The sequence below is a fragment of the Rhipicephalus sanguineus genome, chromosome 1 (genome assembly GCF_013339695.2).
Source record: "Rhipicephalus sanguineus isolate Rsan-2018 chromosome 1, BIME_Rsan_1.4, whole genome shotgun sequence".
Taxonomy (NCBI): domain Eukaryota; kingdom Metazoa; phylum Arthropoda; class Arachnida; order Ixodida; family Ixodidae; genus Rhipicephalus; species Rhipicephalus sanguineus.
The window spans coordinates 298,825,757-298,846,670 of record NC_051176.1 but is presented as its reverse complement, the minus strand read 5'-3'; the positions used below and the strand labels follow the sequence as shown (position 1 = coordinate 298,846,670).

At 45.3% G+C, this 20,914-nt stretch overlaps 1 protein-coding gene across 1 annotated transcript in view; it reads right to left on the bottom strand.

Annotated features, from left to right (window-relative positions):
• Nucleotides 1-2,073: 2,073 nt before the first annotated feature.
• Nucleotides 2,074-20,914, bottom strand: part of LOC125756893 (uncharacterized) — a 50,708-nt gene continuing 31,867 nt past the window's right edge. Inside the window, exon 2 of the mRNA XM_049411938.1 lies at nucleotides 2,074-6,181. Coding sequence (XP_049267895.1) covers nucleotides 5,531-6,118 — 588 coding nt within the window. The 5' untranslated portion in view covers nucleotides 6,119-6,181 and the 3' untranslated portion in view covers nucleotides 2,074-5,530. The remainder of the gene's footprint in view (nucleotides 6,182-20,914) is intronic.

The window sequence follows — 20,914 nt, the reverse complement described above, 5'->3', positions numbered from 1 at the left end:
CATTTTCACACATACACATTCATGGTCATTAGGTGAGTAGCATAGGCTATTAGAATATTTTTATGAATTGATCTGAGGCACAGAGGCGCACATTGGAGTCGAGGAACCAGTACGAAAGTAAAGTGACTTTATTCAACATAAAAATGCACATGACCAATTGAAAGACAGTGATTTAAGCCTTGAGGGACACAACTCTACCTTTTCAACACACAATTCGCTGCAGAGAATGTAGACCCATCAAGCATATTTTGCAAGACATACAAATATGAACGCAATACTTTTTTTTTTCTGGAGCATGGCAAGAGCGCGGAACACCTGAAGCATAACTTTTACATCACACGTTGCACAACAGAATGAATGAAGCCTGTGTTTTGATTCTAAGATGAGTCTCATCGCACCTGCCATGTGAAGACTACAGGCTTTGATATCACAAACTGATCACCAGTAACAGGTGGCTGCTGACTCTACCTGGCAGAACAGCAGCAACACAAGAAAGTCGATGCTTGAAATATGACAGTGTTTTGTACATTAGTGCGTATGCCACTGTGCTTGCAGCTTCTGCAAGGGCAACTTGTGCACATACCATCCAGGTGACATGCACTTTTGAGGCTTCCATTTATCTTGCCACTGTCATTGTGGGCTTCTTCCTTGAGCAGACAATGGGCGAACAGGAATCTGGTCAGATAAGCTGCATTTGTGGGGGCTGCTGTCACTTGTGATGTCGGTGTGTAGTCATAAATGCTGCATGGACCGAATTTGGTGATTGGGGGAAAAAAAGTATAATCCTTCTTGTCAGCAGCATGTACTCTAATTAGTCACTTTCAGGAATGCTGTAGGTGCACTGTAGGCTTCATGAGCAGGCATGTCTGCAAGTATGTTTGAATCGATTCACATTTTCAATCTTGAGTTGCATTATAGGTAATACACAGCTAAAAGCAGATTTTAGATACCAGTTTTATTGAGGCACTGATTTTGTTTAGAGTACTATCAACAATGTTCAGTGAATGACACAGTAGCAGATGAAAGATTGGTGTCAGTCTTTCTCATACATGGTGACCCGGTATATATGCTTAAATGCATAGGAAGGACTGACTGTCACCTCTTGCAGCTGATGAATGTGTTTGCACAAATGCTATATTTGCATGCTAGACATGGCGTAGCAGTCAATATTCCCACCAGAAAGCACACATGCTGAGGTTGCACATCTTGTGCAATGTTTCTTTTAAAAATAATTTTAGCGTCTGTTCCGCATAAATATGCTGGAATGTAGTGACGCTTGGAAACTATAGGTCTTGATGCTAACGAAAACTTGCATTTACCACAAAAGAAAAGCCACAATCAAGACAGAATTGAGCATGTGAAACAACGTTTCAATAAAAATACCTGGAGGCATTGTGGTGTCTGAAAGGGCTTAATCCTTTGTTTTCATGATTTTTAAACCTGAACCTGTAGATAGTTTGCTCTGATACCATAGCGACTGCCATTTCCAGGTACCGTTAGTAGAGCAATAAACTGCACATGCATCTGGTGTTCCTGCTGGAAACAGTGCAGGTGTAGAGAAGGCTGCAAGAGGTAACTGGAAAGGCGTCGATGAAATCTGGTGCAAGGGTCTTTTCAATGGACATTTTTAAGGGCAGAGTGTGTACTCCGTTTAAACAAGGAGCTGGGAGTTGTCCTTGCTGAGTACTGGGAACTGCATCCGGAAGTGGTCCTGTCTGTGATCTTGGATGTAGTGGTAGTGGCAGCGACAGTTTTGAGGATGAGAGCTACACATGCCATTTGGGAAAGCTCTCCCCCACAAGCTTGTAGGAAGATAAATGCCTTCAAGAACACGTCTTGCAAAAGTTTCTGGGTTGCGCAGGCATGTCTATGCAGTTGTCACTTTAGAGTTGGCAGCACAAGGTCCTGTGAGAGTATCTAGCCAGAAGGCAACCACATGCATGCCTCTTCAGCATAATTACTGATCGGCAGCGGGTAGACGAGATGCTATGGCACTGATGCAAAGCATTAACGAACTTGGCCACAGACATTCCACGTGACTGAAAGGAACAAAACCCTTTGTTCATGTCTTTTGACATTTTCTTAGGGAGGAAAAAAAGCCATTCTTTGTGCCAGCATTTTCCTGCCGCCAGGAGTGACATGAAACAATCTGGTTTCAGTATTTACCACAGTGGCAGTCAACCTACCTTAGCAATACAAAATTTTGTTACCATCATTTCTGAGACTTGATGGTTTTACACGAGGGTGTCTCGCTGCTTGTGCCACAGCTGAATCAAGTTTAAATGTTCTTTTTAATGTACTGGAGCAAGAATATTTGGATTCATTCAAAAAGGAGCTATTCTATTGCGTTTTAGTAAAAGATCAGTTAGACCTCGATTTAACAAAGTTGTACTTGCAGACTAAAGCTTTTTGATGTCAAATATTTCTAAGCATCTTTTGGCAAGTCATAAAATGTGTCATGTTTTATGACTTGCCAACACTGCTAACATGATGTAAATGAGCAGGAAGCACAATAAAGGTTGGTTTGTGATCAGGGGACTGCATTGTCATGACTTGAAGCGTGACGTCATGTGAGCTTAAGTAATAAAACAATGTTCACAGTGCATTAAAAAAAAAATTTTGCACAAGTGCGTCGGACACGAAAAAAAGTAACCCTGTTCACCCACTAAGCAGCTGTGTGCCGATTATATAGACATGATGCGTCCCAAAGAGCATATGTGGAGCCAGGAACCCTATTCTATAGTATGCTAGAATGCTCTTGCCTCAATTATTCAGTTCTTCAGAAATGAATAACACCAGTAAAGGAATCGATAGCCATGGATGTTTATGTTGTTTTGTGCATAAAGATGTCAATACTAGTTTTTCTAGCCAAGCGCTGTCACCCAGTCTTTAACTGTAACCAAAAGCTGAACCATAGATAAGTAGCCTGCTGTCAACTGACTGCAGAGTGCCCCGGCGGGATGCAAATTGGGCAGTCAATGTCAGGGAAAATCTTACGGTGCGTCTTTCTTATCACAAAGGTTCCAACGGACAAACGTGCATAAAATGCCGGCCTTAAAAAGTTGCTCTCCCAGCATGCCTTAAACCATGTTACCATGTCTTGCTTCACGCTGTTGTTTAACTTGATACTGGCCATAGTGAATGTTTTACTTTTCTCTCAAGTGCCTTGCCTACAACTTTGCGTAGTATTTCCATATGGCAATTGCTTTTTGATACCTTGGGGGTAAGAAAAATTGTTGAGAGTGCAGATTCTGGAAACTGCAAAGCCATTGTTTTTTTGTGATTCGGTATAGGCAGGTTATGCCGCATGTTTAAGTAACTAAAAGTATGTAATCGGGTGTTATACCTTTATTATGAATCCGACAATGAGTATTTTTATGATATGGTGTCTTGAATTGTAAGGTATTATGATGCAGGGTTCTCTAGAAACATTTTGCCCAGATTTATGGGGGTTAAGGGTGTATTGGTAGAAAAATTGTCTCTTTTTTTTTATTTGGCACCTGTTGATGCAGTAATATGTCATGGAACCTCAATTTCTTGTGACTGCCACAAATAATTGTGCTATAGTATTTTAATATAGCCAATTCAGAACTCACAATAAATGTAACTTGGCTTTGGGCATGAAAAAGAAAACTAGTCGTCTCACCAAAACCTCATCTGTTGGTCTCGAGGTAAAACACGCAAAAGCGCACATGCGTGAAGACTTCGTTAAACTGAAACTGCAGTGGCGATTTGCCATATCAAGAGTAATCATGCATTTTTGCAGTGCTCTAAGGGAATTTAAAAAAAATTGTTTGAAGTTTGGCTACACAGTAATTCACCAGCCTAGAAGCTGCTTCAACTTGCCGATGAATGTTTTGAATATAGATGAATGACCCACCTTGTTAAAAGATGGTATATGGGTAAGTGTAGACTTGTGTATATTTTTGAGTGGAACAGTGCAAAAGACTGGACAAGGCGAATAGCAAGCATGTTCACTGCGTGTTGCACTGTTTGCCACTCGCTATGGTCCATATTTTGCATTGTTTCATTCAAAAATGTGCCATGGTTGCAGGCCGCGTTGGATTTTTGTTTTGTGCACTGCAAAGTGTATATCATGTCCAATCTTTCTTTAGTAATATTTCATGTTAAACTAAGGATTGCGTTAACTTTCTGATGTGTTATTTGTAGCCTAGGGCCAGCACTGACTTGCATAAATATTAAGGCCATCTGATTCCTCATAGTCTCTTAAGGATCCAAAGGTCGAGAAACCATTTTAAGTTAGATGAAACTTATGGAACTGGAATGGACCAGTCATTTTGTGGAAGGAGGCCTGGTAAGTTTTAGTCCTGCACTAAAGTTGGCCTTGATATAGGACATTTGGGTTACATTTGCTCGGGGCTAGTTAATTCTTTATCATCAAAGAAGAGGGAGTCGAGCGAGTTTGCTACATTGCAATTTGTAACTGCATATTGAGGCAGTTGGCACTGCAATTTGATCATCAAATCAAGAAACTTGTCTCACTTGCTTTTCAAATATTTTTTTTGCACAACACTATTTTTTTGGCTTCGTGAGACTCTGTTGACACTTCCTACTCATTGGAAGCCACGTCTGCGAGAAGGCCTGTGAACCACCCGTTTAAGAAACTACTCCAGAGCACTCGTCTATCAGTGAGGAGTGTCTTGTGTGCTTAGGATATTGGTTTTTCACAGGAACTATCGCTCATTGGTTGAAAAATCCGACGTCCGGCGGCAGTGTGAACATGAATGGTACCAAAACTCTGATGTTAAATAGATGTGATGATGCCAAATGATTAGGAATATAAATTAAAGTGTGAATCAAAGTGATTAAAGAGAGAGTCAATGTACATTAAAGGGAATCAAGAGAGAATCAATGTACATTAATGTGAATCAAGAGTAAATTACATTAAAGTGAATTAAGTGTGAATCAAGTGACTTGTGAATGAAAAATTGATCAAGTGACCTATGTGTGAATCAAGAATGAATCAAGTAACAAGTGTGAATCAACTTACATTGATGTGACTCTAGGGTGATTCAAGCGAATTAAGAGTGCCTTGCAGATCATAGGCTGCCTGTGTTCTCATAGGTCTTAGCTGAAGGGACTGACTTTTTTTGCAACTTGACCCATTTTAATTGCTGAGGATATTTGTCGTGGAAATCTAATGTACACCCTTTTAATGCTTGATGAACACGTCTGCTAGTAAAGATTATAAAAATTTTGCAAAACGAATTGCAATGTTATACCGACACATGTTGTCATGGAGAAAGAAACCTAGTTCTTTTTTAATCGATTTTCCTTCACTCTCACGTATAAAACTAGCTAATTATGCACCTAAACTGTGTACAGATCACTTTCGACAGTGACTGCAAAAGTTGCCTGTCTAAAAAAAAGCTAAATACGATGATTGGCGTTTCAGAGGAAATTACTGAGGTCATTGACCAAAGTATCTGCAGTCTGACAGCTGCAAGGCTGTGTGGCGTTTCAGTCACGTGGAACATGCTAGCCAGCGTCACGAGGAGTGCACGGTGACTCAGAGTCTGTCCGTGCTGCCCTTGATCCTGTTTGAGTGGCTGGGACTAGCCTCGGAGGGCGTCGTCTCGTGCCCCTTGGTCTGGTAGTAGACTACCACTGATGAAGTGGAGGCGGCTGAATCTGGCCGCACATTGCACTGAATGGTGGCGCTGGAGCGGATGGAGCTCTGGTCGGCCATCCCATAGCGCATGTGCCACCAGCCAGCCTTGGGGTTCTTGAAGACGGACCACTCGCGGTCATCTGTTGTCTCCTTGATGGTCTCCATGATCTGCTCGTCCAGCCGCACTGAGCGGCAGTAGAAGGCAATCACGAAGCACACGGCACAGATGCCGATGCCTGTGCCTGCGATGATCTTGCCCTTGTCATGCGCACCGGGCTGCTCACTTGAGATGTGCAACATGAGGCCAGCCACTGCCAGCATGGCACCGAAGCAGGCCAACACATAGCAGAAGTAGATACCGTACATTAGGATGATGGCACACGAGCGGTCCATACTCGTGTACTTGGAGTCCACGGCTGATGAGGGCCGCCGCGACCGGCCGGCCCCGTGCATCGAGCGCACGGTGCCCCGCCGCTGGTGGTCCATGACTCGACAGCAGTCTAGGGGCCCATGGTGATGTCAGACAACTCCTTAAGGTTTAGCCATAGCCTGCGAATGAACAAATCATGATCTCATGTTATAGCGACCTTTGTGAATTCTTGCTTAAAACGTGACAAAGCACAAAAGTCTCTTAAAGGCTATGGTGCCATCTGCTACATTGGCAAGTTGAATTGAACACTCGGTGAGCATTGTCACAATACACCACACACAATATAAATAATGCCGGCTGACTCGCGCTTCCAAGAAACAATGGAACAAACCCTGGGGGCACAGCAAGTTAGGCCCTGTACAGATAGGCTCCATAAAACTATGATAAGCTCCATTAAACTGCAACAAAGTTCTTTTTCTCCGGCATGGCGGGACTTTGCTAGAACAGCAGATGCGGTTCTTCCTTAAGGTTTGGCAGAAATGACCTTCACTTTATTGACCTTAATAGAGGTTTTTGCATTTTTATTGGAGAGAGAAGTGTCAGTGTGGTGCTGATGCCAGCATAAGAATGTATATACTGGTTCCTCTAGCTTATATTGTGGTATCAATTATAGGGGAGTCTAGGTGAATTCGAGCCGTCGCCACGATGTTCCGTAAAAGGTCCAAGTGCGATCAGATTCCATCATGCCCCGCGCAAGGTACACTATGGGTGCGAGGGTGAATAAAAAATGGCAGATTGATATATACGCGCCATCGCACTGCGTGAAACGCAGATGAAGCAAGGAAGACTTGTTTGACGTGGTTTAGGCACTCTGTTTTCTCTTCGAAGCTCGTCTGTATTCTGAAATGTATGGTGCAGCCAACACACAAAAGACTAAGTAATGCATGGAATTGGTTAATACGGGCGGCACCTGCTGTGTGTACAAACAACCAAAGAAAACTAAAACTGCTTATGAATGCAACGTGCGACATCCACGACGACCGACGAAGCCTGTGCGGCGTATACCCGTTTGATAAGTTTCTAGCGGCACCTCACGCTCGCAGAAATGGATCTATGGCTTGTTAAACAAGGAGGACTTTGAGCCCAGTAATCGGGCTCGGGTAAGTTGCATTGTGACTCGGATATGTACGCAATTCTGCTCCTCCACTTTCGTGGTTAAAGCGTATTCTCTGTCGTTTTCCTCGTCCTCTTGCAAGTGACTTTTAAATCTTTCGTCACCGTGGGAAAATCCGCCCCATTTTGTAGGTTTTAGTAATTATTTTTTATTATGAATAATATAATAGGTTCCGTGCAATATTACGTATCATTATAAAGCTAAGTGACTGTAATCTTTAGTAGTATTACTTTAAAAAATTAATATTAGGGTATGATATGCAAGAATATTTATGAAAAACAAGATTTATCGAATATTGCATATGACATAATATTGTGGCTCCCATCACGAAAGAAAAAAAAAAGCGAAAAATATTCTGACGTATGCAAAATGTTTGCTCAACAGTTTTCTATATTAGAGGAAAGTTTGAATAATATAGCTCAAAAAGCGTATGAGTTACCAATTTTTTTTAGTCTGCCAGTGAAAACTGCATTATTCCATCAGAAGATGACACTTAAGGCTCGTTTTTCTTTCTTAGGCAATATTATTGAGAACTAACACACAATAATGCCTTGGCAATAATTCCAGACAATAATTGCTAGACAATAATTCCTTGGCATTATTGTCTGTTCTCATTATTATTCCATCAGGTTACACGGTTTTATATTTTCCAGACACAGCAATACAATGAATATAATTAAGAGGAATAAATTTTCTATTGAGCCATCGATATTTTAGCAAATTATGCTTACCTTCTCCCCCCCGGTAGCTACGCCTATGACTTCGACACGGGGAAGAATAATCCTTTGATGTCTCTCACATGTTTCCTACTTCGCAGTTCATGACACCCGCTCCCCCCCACCACCACCACCACTGCTTCACCGCACACAATAAAAATATTCTAAACGTGTAAGCTACAAAAGAAGTTTTCACATCTCAATCTCTTGACAGTATCGAAATGGGCGAAACCATGTCTGAAAGCTCTAAGGTGTAAAAAATTGCACCATCTCCCGCTAAAGGGAACCATGCGTGGATGCGAAGCAGCGGGGAGATGCTCGCTTGAGCGGGAGATGGTGTAACTTTTATTGAGAGGAATGAGAATGTATTGAGAATGTATAAGAAATGAGAGACGTTTTGTACGTGGTGGTTGCGTCTTTATTTAGAGACCGTATGCGATTCCTAGCGTCGATGCACGCGGCGCTTTGAAGACGACGGCCTTGTGGTCGGTGAAGTGTAGCGTCAAGGGCGCGCAAGAGGGGGGGGGGGGGAGCGTAGGAGGGCGCTCATCGCGGCGTTGCGCAGGAGAGAATGAGGCGCGCGAGAGGGGGAGGGGACGCGCATGCGGAGTGGGGGCGTGGACGCCACCCGTGGCGTGCTTGTGCTGGCGCTAACGCTGACACTGGCGGCGGCGTTGACGCTGGCGCTCATCGCGGTGGTGCACAGGGGCTTGGCCAGAATTTTTTTTTTTTTTTGGGGGGGGGGGGGGCGCCTCCTTGATCTGAAGTGGGGGTCGGGCAGGTAGATGTGATCGAGTGCCATCTTGAGCTCTGTATGCCATGGCAAAATAAAATATCGGGGGGGGGGGGGGGGACACGGGCCCGGTGTGCCCCCCTTGGCTACGCCCCTGGTGATGCACAGGAGAGAATGAGGCGCGCGAAAGGGGGAGCGTAGGAGAGTGGTCATCGCGGCGTTACGCAGGAGAGAATGAGGCGCGCGAGTGGGTGGCGGGGCGTAGGAGAGGAGAGAGGGGGGAGGGGATGCGCATGCGCAGTGGAGGTGTGGACGCCGCGGAAGCGATGGACAAAGCCTCCGCCTTAAGCTGCTTCGCATCTAAAGAAAATGCTAAGGTTGGTGTGCCACTGGGCAAAACAGGCGTTACAAGTGGCATTTGTCTGGTAGTAGGTAGGGTGGCTAGAATTCTAGCCACTGTAATTAGGGCTACCAACCGTCCCGGATTTTGAGGGACTGTCCCGACTTTTCATACAGCGTCCCGAGTCCAGCGCCGTCCCTGTCGGGACAGCTATATGTCCTCCCGGATTTGTTCCGGACCATCCAGTTAGAAATTTTTATGTGATGCAACGCACCCCCAACAACACGCGTCACGCTACGGAACATGAAGTTCGCACGAAGCAATGTTGCGGTAGCTAGCGGTGGCTGAAGTGCGAAAACTTTTACGAGTGCATTCTCCAGCAAGAGAAAGTGCTGCGAACTGCACGTAGCCAGCTGAGGAGTGAGGTACCACTTCAAGAGGCCGCAACAATAGAGAAAGCTGGTTTCGCTGGCTCCCTATGTTAATGTACATCACCCCTGCCCCCCCCCCCCCCTCTTCCTGACTTTCTTCATTGAAGAGTTGGTAACCCTATATACTGGTGGTCAGATCAGGAGGCAAATGAAATTAGCCATCTCTGCGGCCGTGTCCATTTCCCAAGAACCATAATTCTCGGCATAAGACTGCTTCTACAGAATTTGCAACCACGCATACTTTTTGTTAACACAAATCCTGGTTATTCTGCCGTCAAAAAGATGCCCAAAACTCCGATTTTCCGTGTGACACATGTCGCTTCACTGCGCAACACTACTCTGAGGTCACGGCCGGGTACCCTTCTTGGGCTGAGCATCACTCGCTGCTGGCTAAAGGTGATGTCACCAAATCTTCACCATATACTGCTGAGACAATACAAATAAAAGATATAACAGTGCCAATATCCTCACGACATTTCAATCGGAATGAAAGATTGATGTGCCAGAAAGCGAAACGCACAGTTCGACACATGACTAAGATACGGGCTCGTTCTACGGTTTTTTTTATCATCCAAACTACATTTCCATGATTTGACAGCATCCCCAGAGTCACTTATGCTAGAAACAGCAAAAAAAAAAAAAAAAATCGCTTACGGACGGAACAGAATCGTCTAAAGAACAACATTTCCGAAAAAGGTCTCGCCACCGGGTCGTCTGCCATCTTCGTGAACAAACCAAGCGAACCGCTATCTTTCAGTCGCTCTTAATTAAAAATCGCCGCCGCACAGGCAAAAAACTAAACTACGGAGAAAACTGAACATCAGTGTTTACATAATGTGCTAACTTTTTTAAATTCTCGCTCAGAACTTGCACGCGCACATAGGCGTATTTACCGGGGGGAGGGGGGCAAGGAGGGCGCTAGAGCCCCCCCCCCCCTTTCGACAGTGGGCACTGTCGGCTGCACACTGGAAAACCATCAACTGAGGCGAAGTTTTACTTCTACACAGCAATCACTTATTTATAAATGAAATTTGTCCTACGCTTCTGCTGTGGACATTGTCTCCCATATGTCTCACGACCACGCAATGTAGGTTCTCTGCTGTGCAGGCCGCCTATGCGACGCTTACGCGCTTTGCGCTACAGCATTGCAGGAAAGGCTACCGCTGAGTAGGGGCTCTATAACGTTAGATCACTCTGTCGTGATTTTGTTCTGCTCTGCCTGACCTGAAATTTACATAAGCGACGACTCAAATACGGGCAGGAAACGTTTCAGGAAATCCATTCTCTTTCATCGGAAAGGAATATACTTCAGTAAGACGTTCTGGCGGGCTAGTTGGTTCAGAGCTTTTAGACGCTCATAGCTTTTAAACGGCGCGAAAAGACGACGAAACGAGTAAGGAACGCACAGAAAACCACAAGGCGAAGGAACACACAGACCACTGCGCTTGTGGTGTTCCGTGTGTTCTTGACTCGTGTCTTTTCACGCAGTTTAATAACGCCTAAAAGGAAAGGATTCACCAGTGATTACCGGTGATTGCCGCAGTGATTACGTTTCCACGGTGGCTACGCCATCCCGTAAACTTGGTACACATAAATCTAAACTCGCGCACTGCCACAACAGCTGTGAAAACAATATAACCACAAAATGACCCCGTGAAATTGCAATTAAAAGGAAATTCGCAGACAAGGCAAGCGCCAAGGTGTACGCAGAGCCAAAAGTACGCTCGTGTGCTTTCTCGTTGCTTTCTTTTGATCATTGTCTTATGGAAATGGTGTGTCATTTACCTACGATGCAATTATGTTTGGCCAACTCTCGCATACATGGTCGTGCTCATTCAACACTTTCAGGAAGAAGCGCACTGGAGCACCTAGCTGATGTGAAAAAATCGTGGTTGTGTACATCGCGGAATTTTTTAAAAACAATGATTGCAATTGCGTATGCTGCGATTGTAAAACAGAATCAAATCTCATTGGTACTGTCTGATAATTGTACCTGTGGTTTGTGAGCTCGCGAAACGGCCGCGTGGCAGAACTACGTTCAATCGGACACAAATACTGATTGCATTGTTTGTCATTATGAACTTGTTTATAGTCAGAAAGTCCTTGCACAATAACTGTAAACAGCCCTTACCAAAACAAAACATAATTTGACATCCTGTTATACGTGTCGTTCATATGGCAAACACTTTTGAACTACGCAACGGGAGGTCCAGCTGTTTAAAGGGGTTATGAACCACCCCTCGCGCTTGGTGAAAAAACACATAGGCCTACAGCGGAAAGTAGAAGCTGTTGTGAACAGCTCAGCCAGCGAAGTTGCCACTTTCTCAAGCGCGCTCTCTTCACGCAGAAACCTATCTCCACTCTTTACGGTGGGCGGGGCGCCGTCTGTATGTCGTCTTACAGCAGATTGCTGCTACTGGCCGATAGCTGACGCATAGGCGGAGAGTTTTCATTTTCCCGGAGGGGGCGGCAGCCCCCACGTTTCTCTCTCACTCTCTCCATATAGTATTACAGAGAGAGAGAGAGAGAGAGAGAGTCCGACTTCCAAATTAAAGAATTTATAACTTTAGTCGCTTAGGTGCCGGCTCATTATAAAGATCCCTAGTGAGAGACACCAGATTTATTTTTCAATTTGCACAAACACGTCGATCCACCTCGTAACGCTTGGTTCAAAGCGAAAAATGCCGCATAGGCTGCTAGTCGCTGTCTGCTTCGCATAAAATCGATTCCCGCAATGTGTGGATCTGCCGAATTTTTTTATTGTCATGCTTTACTTACGCTGTCAAAACATGCACCAGGCAGGAGAGAGTGGGCTAATGCTTGCACAGGAAGTTTTAATTATGCCAGTGAATTCAATTTAAGATGGCCAAAAATAATTGTCAGGTGGTAGCAAATACCATTTGCTACCACTACACCTTGTGCGAAGTTGGGGTTATGAATTTTTCCGCCTAAGGTGGCTGATAAATAAAAAAATGCGTACCATATTTTCTCGGCACTTTTATAGGCAGGGATGTCGAAGTGTACCCATTTGTAGACAACCAAGAAAATTATACTTTCTTTTTATTGGCGACCAAGTCTGTGGGAAAGCATTCAGTGACTGACTGTGTCGGGGATGCTTTGTATCCTCAGAGGCATTCTTGTTTTCTGAAAACCAGTCACCAACACAACATATCAACACAACATATTCTGCACATACAAATCCGTTTGAGGGGCATTTTCCACTGAATGTTTGACCGGGCTAGCCCGGGATCCAAATTTTAAAGGCTGAAAGGAAAAAGAAGCGGGCATAAAGAGCTCCCTGTGAAATAGCTGCCAGACAGGACGGCCAACAGTCCGTTGTCAATGGACGGGGAACCCAAGCCAAGCTCTTAAAATATATATGCGCCCGAAGTGGTCATCGAGGCACCCTAATGAAGCTGTCTGGGGGGGAGGGGAGCCCCTCAGCCCCCTCGTAGTCACCGCCTATGATCTGACGTAAACCAAGAGAGGCGTTTGGATCAGATGCGCTTCTTGCCACGGGGTGCTGCCACGTGCCGGCGTAGTGCTCAAAGTCTGCTAACAGTAACCACACTTGCTCGCAAAGTAATCGCAGCGGCGGCTGGGAGCCATCGCGTTTCGTCACGCGCGCTCAAGGTCATGACGCGCGTTGACGTAACTGTGCCTTCCCTCCGTGCGTAGCTTCCAGCGCGCTCGTCGGGATGAGAGCACTTCGACAAATCCCCGTAACTCCACTGGTTCTTGACGGATCCGAAAGATATTTGCGGCAATCGATTCATGAGGCAGTAAACTCTGGTACTGAGGTCATTCGATGACTACTTGGAAAAGTGGTTCAGGACCCCTTTAACGTTTTGCTCTTTTCAAACGCGTAACGACGTTATACTGGCACACCAGAAATATCAAAGATCCGTTCGTTGCAGACTTGGACTACTGTGTACAGTCCGAATCACACTTGTCTAGAGCGGTCGAGCGCGTGGCTGTGGTTGCTGGCAACGTCCGCGACTGCTACAACGCGCTAGCTACAAGTTTCCGTTCATTCTTGAATTATAGCACAAGGACCGAGCATGCGGTGTGACTATGTTTGATATCATTACGGCGTTGGTCTCTGCATATTTCTGAAAAAAAAAAAAAAACGGTGGCTGAAGCGCTTCACCTGCCTTAGTATGTTACTGTATACCAACTAGCTCGGATTCCTAGGTTAGAAGACGATAACGTTTGTCGCGTCAATTTCCTTGTGTCCGTCTTGTCGGTGAGCGGCTGTTGAAACGCGCATTTCTGTCTATTTCATTATTGTAACAGCGAAGGTGCTGTAGCTCGCCGTAGTTTGTGCGGTGTTGCAAATCTACACAGGTGGGTATGCGCCACCCCACGACCGAGTGCAGCGAGCGTTAAGCGAAAATTCTGCTCGGCGAAATGGAGCACGTGAAACACGTGAAAGAGAGAGAGAGAAAGAGATAAAAAGAGACAGAAAGAGAGAGAAATAAAGGGAATAAAGACATAAAAAGGTAGAAAGACAGAGAAAGACATATAAAGAAACCGACACAAAAAAAGACAAAGAAATATAGAAATAGAGAAACCCTAGCTTTTTTCTTCGTTCTTGTTGCGCTGTAACATAATGAACTAGTACCAACTAGCCCAGTTCACTCTACTCTTAAATAAAGAGAAAAAAAGGAAGAGAGAGAGAAAGAAAGGGAAGAAAGAGAAATAAAGATAGAAAGAGAGAGAAAGAAATAGAGATGAAAGAAAGAGAAAGAAACAGATACAAAAAAGAGATACAAGGAACAGAGAAAGATAAAGAAAGAGAAGAAAAATAAAGAGAAACAAGGAAGGCCACCCAGCTGCGCTCTTCCTTCAGGCTTGGCACCACTAGTGCGAGGCTGCCATAATTTTTACAGCGAAAGCTGTTATGAGATCACAACAAGGGTCGTTTTTTGGCGCCGTAGTTGTTCGCCGCCGCCGCTGCCGCCGCCGCCGGTGTCCGTAACCACTATCGCTCGAAATAAGAAAAAAAATTCCAGGATGGAACGAGGTTCGAACCTGGGCCCTCTGCGTGGGAGCCCAGTATTCTACCTCAGAGCCATGCCGGCGCTTCAAATTGCTTTGCAAAAAGACCCTATACAGGCTTCATGTCGGGAAGGAACCACATTAACATACGTAATGTAGCGTAGTAGAAGAGTAAAATAACAACCAAGCGCCACACAACGCGAATTCTCTAACCAGGCGTCACACAATGCGAATTGCGCAACGAGTGGTTTGTTGAATGCTTCCAACCCATTATAAAGGGCTCTGCCATAATTCTTCATCGTCATCAGCCACAGCATCAACAAAGTGCACATAATGCATTACAGGTGTTTAGCGGGTACCACGATTCTCCGCAGAATGATGAAAAATTGCATAGTGGCTGCTTCCCTACTTCACAAAAAATATGATGATTTATAACGTAGTGTGTTCCTCGCAAGTGCACTTCTATTGGTTTCCAAGATAGCCAATAAGGCTCCCATGATCCCTTTCCTCAGAGTGTTAATAAAGTTGATTCCCTCTTTCTCTCTCTTTCTCACGTTAACGTATGTTATAAAGCGTGGTGGGAGAGTTAAATAACGACCGGGCGTCACACAAAGCGAATTACGTAACTAGTGGATCCTTTAAAGCTTCCAAACCATTACAAAAGGCTCAGTCATAATTATTCATCTTCATCAGCCGTCGCATCAAGAAAGTGCACATAGTGCCTTACAGATGCTACCTCATTTCTCCACATAATGACGAATAATGTCGTGGTGGGTGCTTCCCAACTTGACAAAAATTATGATTTGTGGCATAGTGGGTACGTTGCTAGTTTACTTGTATTATAGCCACAAGAGAGTTTATAACGGGCTTTAGAAATGCCGCTCTTCGAGCTTTCGCTGTGACTGTGCTGCGCTTTCCGCGCATGCCTGGCGTTTTTTTTTATTATTTTGCACACTCTACTCCTTGAATTTTATGGAAATCGAGTCGCCAGCTTAAGTATACATGACAATATTTAATGCCATAGACAGAGGAAGGAGAAGAAACAGGGCGAAATAAACCAAACTCTCTCAGACTCGTACTCTCCACAATCATACTTGGCTGCTCTTCCGCTCGAACTTTTGCTCTGCTGAATTACTGAGATTCACAATAGTTATACTCATCTGGGCTCACGGGCTCACTCACCAGAATCAGGCTCGCAGGCTCTCAGACTATCACGTGGATTGAACACAAAATATTAATACATTTATACGAGTCTAATGCACAGCACATGGAGAGGAGTGATTACAAGCGCTAAGCATTAAAGAAATTATGACAAAATTTCTTTATGACAAAACATCAATGCACACATTGGCCACGAAATTTACCTGCAGCAACCAGTTCTCCTTGAGATGCACAAAGAAACGGGCATGCATATATGGCAGTACATGATAGCGATAAGCGTCTACATTAAGCCAAAGGAAAGCTGAATCTGCTTCTTAATCAATGTCAGAGCTACGAGTCGCAGCAGGAATCACTATATGAATTTTCCTCAAGCAGAATCTTGAGGGAAAATTCAAGATTTGGAGCGATTAAAGGCATTTAATTTCGCTTGATGTACTTTGATATCAACTGCTCAAATATATAGCCAGCCATTACCTCATCATCACGTTTGTTGCTTCACTTACGAGTGGAGTTATGCTTGTACGAAGAAAGCCTATCACTGGCGTGGAACTCGTGACCAGTGGGTAAACTACGCATCTGCGCTTTTATATTTCCTACAATCGCAGCTGGTGCGAGGGGGTAGGCGGATGGACTTCTGTTGGGAGCTGTTAAAGTACACGTGTCAAATATTGCTTTCCAACATAAAAAAATAGAAGGACCCTTAACTTCAAACAGTTAAAATTGTTTAGTTGATATTAACTAATCACTTAATTTGAGAGATAACGAAAATAAAAACGAGTTGCTTAATAACGTTGTCAAACATGCTCACAATTGAACCCTCGAGTAGAGCATATTAATTAATGTTTGAAAACCTTGGCTGAAGTTACGAGACAACCTGTATTGCATGTCCTTGTCTGCAGGCGAGAAAGAAACAACAAAAAAAAGTCACAGTTTCGCCGCAACGGCGAAGCAATGAATGCGATAGCAACAAATTGGAATGTAACACGAAGAACGGAAGGCAGCTCGAGATTTCCAGCGCGTCGATCAAGCGCAAAGGACCCACGAAAAGGACACACATAGGACGAGCGCAAACTATCATGTGTCACAGCTCGACACTTAAAGCGCGCTGCTCAAACATGAAGACGGACGCACGAAACGAACGCAGAGGTACACACAGGACCAGCGCGAACTAACAGTTGTAACAGTTATTACTTCTTTCTGTTTGAACAGCGCGCTCCTTCCGCAAAAGCGGCCGCTGCAGCGAGCGAAGTGTGCATCATACGCTCTGTAACATTGGCGCAGACGTCGCGCTGGAAGCACAAGACACACAAACCACCCTACTCACGAGATAAGCGCGGCCGCCGGCGACCACGTCCTGCAGCGCAAAGTGCACCTCGCGCCTCTCGCTTAACACGAAGCGCGCGCGCGCTTCGCAACGAGCGGAGCGACGACCTTTAAAGCGCGCTCCTCACGCACTACGCGCCATCTCGCTGGTGACCAAGAAAGCACGCTGAAGTAAATGCTCGCCGTTAGCATGCTGAAAGACCTACTCTTCGTGGCCTAGCCGTCTAACGCCGCGCGCTGCGGAGCGGGAGGTCGCCCGTTCGATTCCGCGCGTCGGAAAGTATTTTTCTGAACTATCTTTCTTTCTGTTTTATATATATATATATATATATATATATATATATATATATATATATATATATATATATATATACGGGCCCTGACGGCGTCGACAGACGGCGACGGCAAAAACCAGCCGAGAGTGTCCATATAACTGCTATCGCTATAAAACTCGTTACAGCAAGAGCCAACCACTTAAACGAATACAGTTCCTGTTGTTCAGAATTATGTGCAGAGATGCCACAACACATGGCGAACATAGCAGGGAACAGCGCAGAAACACGAGACGAGAGAGGTGACAGGACTTGGCGCTGGCTAACAACATGAGCGTTTATTTCGTAAGTGCACAAATATATACGCTTTTTGGGAGAAGGAAATAAACAAAAGAGAGAGGGGGGAAGTCAACGCATGCGTCCCAACTAGTCCATGACGGTGCTATGATCACGTGCGGAGATACTTAATTTCCTTGTCGGTTAGTGCGATCGATGGTGTGCTTACACATGATGGTCCAATGGAATGAATTGCGAGTGCTTCATAGATTTCGCGGGCTCGGCTATCACGATATCTGCGCAAGATGCGCGTCTGATCAAAATTAGGACTGCAGCCACAGTCGGCACAGTGAATAGCTAAATTGCTTCCAGTACGCGCCTTGAGGTTGTTCTTGTGTTCTCTCAGACGGTCGTTGATGCAGCGGCCCGTCTGCCCAACGTAAAGACCTCCGCAGGACGTAGGTACCTCGTAGATCACTTCAGTCTTGCAAGGCACAAACTGCGTTGCATGATGCTTCTTGCAAGTGGAAGGACTTTGGCGAGGGGCATTCACCTTCCTGCACAATGAGCCCAGCTTTATCGGTGCCGAAAACACCACTCTTACGTTTGCACGTGCAGCTGCCTTCTTGATTTTGTGCGAAACGCCATGCAGGTATGGGATGACCGCCAGTCTGCAGGTTGAAGAAGGCTGGCTTCTCTGACCAATTCCTGTCGGGGCTGGCAGAAGCCCTCCTGAAGGAGCACCGTAAGACGGTTCGACCTCGTGCTGAAGAGGACAGGGCAAGGGTGGCGGTCATCCCATACCTGCATGGCGTTTCGCACAAAATCAAGAAGGCAGCTGCACGTGCAAACGTAAGAGTGGTGTTTTCGGCACCGATAAAGCTGGGCTCATTGTGCAGGAAGGTGAATGCCCCTCGCCAAAGTCCTTCCACTTGCAAGAAGCATCATGCAACGCAGTTTGTGCCTTGCAAGACTGAAGTGATCTACGAGGTACCTACGTCCTGCGGAGGTCTTTACGTTGGGCAGACGGGCCGCTGCATCAACGACCGTCTGAGAGAACACAAGAACAACCTCAAGGCGCGTACTGGAAGCAATTTAGCTATTCACTGTGCCGACTGTGGCTGCAGTCCTAATTTTGATCAGACGCGCATCTTGCGCAGATATCGTGATAGCCGAGCCCGCGAAATCTATGAAGCACTCGCAATTCATTCCATTGGACCATCATGTGTAAGCACACCATCGATCGCACTAACCGACAAGGAAATTAAGTATCTCCGCACGTGATCATAGCACCGTCATGGACTAGTTGGGACGCATGCGTTGACTTCCCCCCTCTCTCTTTTGTTTATTTCCTTCTCCCAAAAAGCGTATATATTTGTGCACTTACGAAATAAACGCTCATGTTGTTAGCCAGCGCCAAGTCCTGTCACCTCTCTTGTCTCGTGTTTCTGCGCTGTTCCCTGCTATGAAGCCAAGCCAACAAGCTCAAATTTACACCCTTTTAAAGTACATGGCGAACCTTTTCCATCTTTGTTCAACTCCTATTCGCGGTGTGCACGCTTCATTCTCTCGCTGTTTCGACGTGCTCACCTCATTGTCGATAATCATTTCGATCAATATCGACGAAGCAATCTTGTTGGCTGAATCAAGTTACCTGAGCGACTGCGCTTGTAAATGACAAAGCTCTCGCTAAATATTTCGCTCGGCTCCGACTCCCGTAGGGTTTACTGTGCGGATTCTATAGCGTGTTAGAATCGATCCCAGCACACACTTTCTCCGACTGCATGTACAAAATGAGAGCGTGGTGAGATTGTAACATTAACGTGCAGCATTCCGTTTGTTCTGGGACCATCCGTAGGAAGTAAACATACGGGCCACTTCCCCGCCGGATAGGCCGAAAGGCGGGCGCTACGCGGCTATTCATTCTGCCCCGTTCAGACAATGCTACAAGGTCACCGGAGGCTGCGTGCCATCGTGAATGCTTTTGTTTCCCAGCTGGCGTTTCCCAGGGGGCTGGTGTGCACGCGAAGCCCGGGGTATCGGCACGTGTCGATACCCTGCGGCGAGCTCCCCGGGAACGGGGTCTGGCGTCTGGACCTGTCACAAACACGTTTTACCAGAATGGTGACTGGATCGTTTTTTTTCCTTTGTGCATGAAAGGACAGAGAAATCGCGGAATATTTTCTCATAGAAAGTATGGTTTTAGCCGAGTTTTGGCAAGAAAGGAGAGAAACAAGCTCTCGGGCATTACAATTCCGGCGGAAGTGAACAACCGAGTCGACCAAAGTTGTGCGATTTTGTTTGAAAGCGTTCTGGGGCTGCGTCGAAATATTTGATACGATGTGCTTTGGAAGTTGTCAAAGCTTTGCTATTTTCTTCGTATGTGCGCACGGCAACCGCTTTAAATGTTTTTTTTTTTCTTGTGAGTAGCAGGGCGTACAAAGTCGTAACGTTTGTGAACATTTGTGGCCAACTGGGTATCAAGCAAGGACAGCACTCTCTGTTCTTCCGTTTAACTAACGTTCCCGCTTTTCGCGTTTCGCTCAAGATAACGTCGAATTTGCAGGCAATCGTTTTCTAAAATATCAATTACGATAATATGTGCAAAGTTCAGAGGGAAGTTGAGAGAAAGGGGAACAGAGCGGTTCATCTGGGAAATGTCGCAATGCAAAGGCAGGGAACGGGGCGATGTTACGGTTTGTACTCACGGATGATGTGACAATCGCAGCAGAGGAGCTACAGAAAGGATGCCTCACGACATCAGTTCACAGGCTGTCCAAGCAAAGCAAGAATAAGTGACTTACTCAAAAAAAAAAGTGTTTCTATCGGTCGTTCGTGATACAAAAGGAGCGCTTGCAGGGTCGGTGCAAGGAATGCATGCGTGTATGTGCCGGTCAGCTGGCGAGGTGGAAACAAGTCAGGGCCAGCCAATGTCGGAGCACGGTGAACAGTTGGCTCTCTATTCTATAAAGTTGGGAGTAAATGAAAGTGCAGTGGGATAAATGAATACCTGTTCAACTGTGGTGGTATTAAATGATCGGCACTACACGCAGGACATGTTGGCTGACATGAGGATAATTAGGCGAAATTGCGGAGTGATTAGAAAAGCCCAAATTCGGAAAGGGAAGACGAATATTTTGGGGCCGTGTAAATACGACAAACGACAAGGAGGCAATGCGGATTAAGTGTGGTTGTAAGCAAGAGGAAACGTGATGTAAGAAGACAGGGTACTTGAAGGAACGAGTGGGCAGCTATCATAGGGCGAATCGGCTGAAATCCATCTGAATGTCGATTCTTTATCGAAAGCAGATGATATAATAAGGAATAGAGCGGCAAGTCAGCTTTATCAATCATGTGTCAGGAAGCAAAAGCAAAAAAAAAAAAAACAAAAAAAAGTGCTACAGGAAATTTGGAAGATGTACGTATAAGTGGAATCTCGTTGATACAGTTTTGCGCAATTGGATTTTTTATGATGCTTTGTTGTT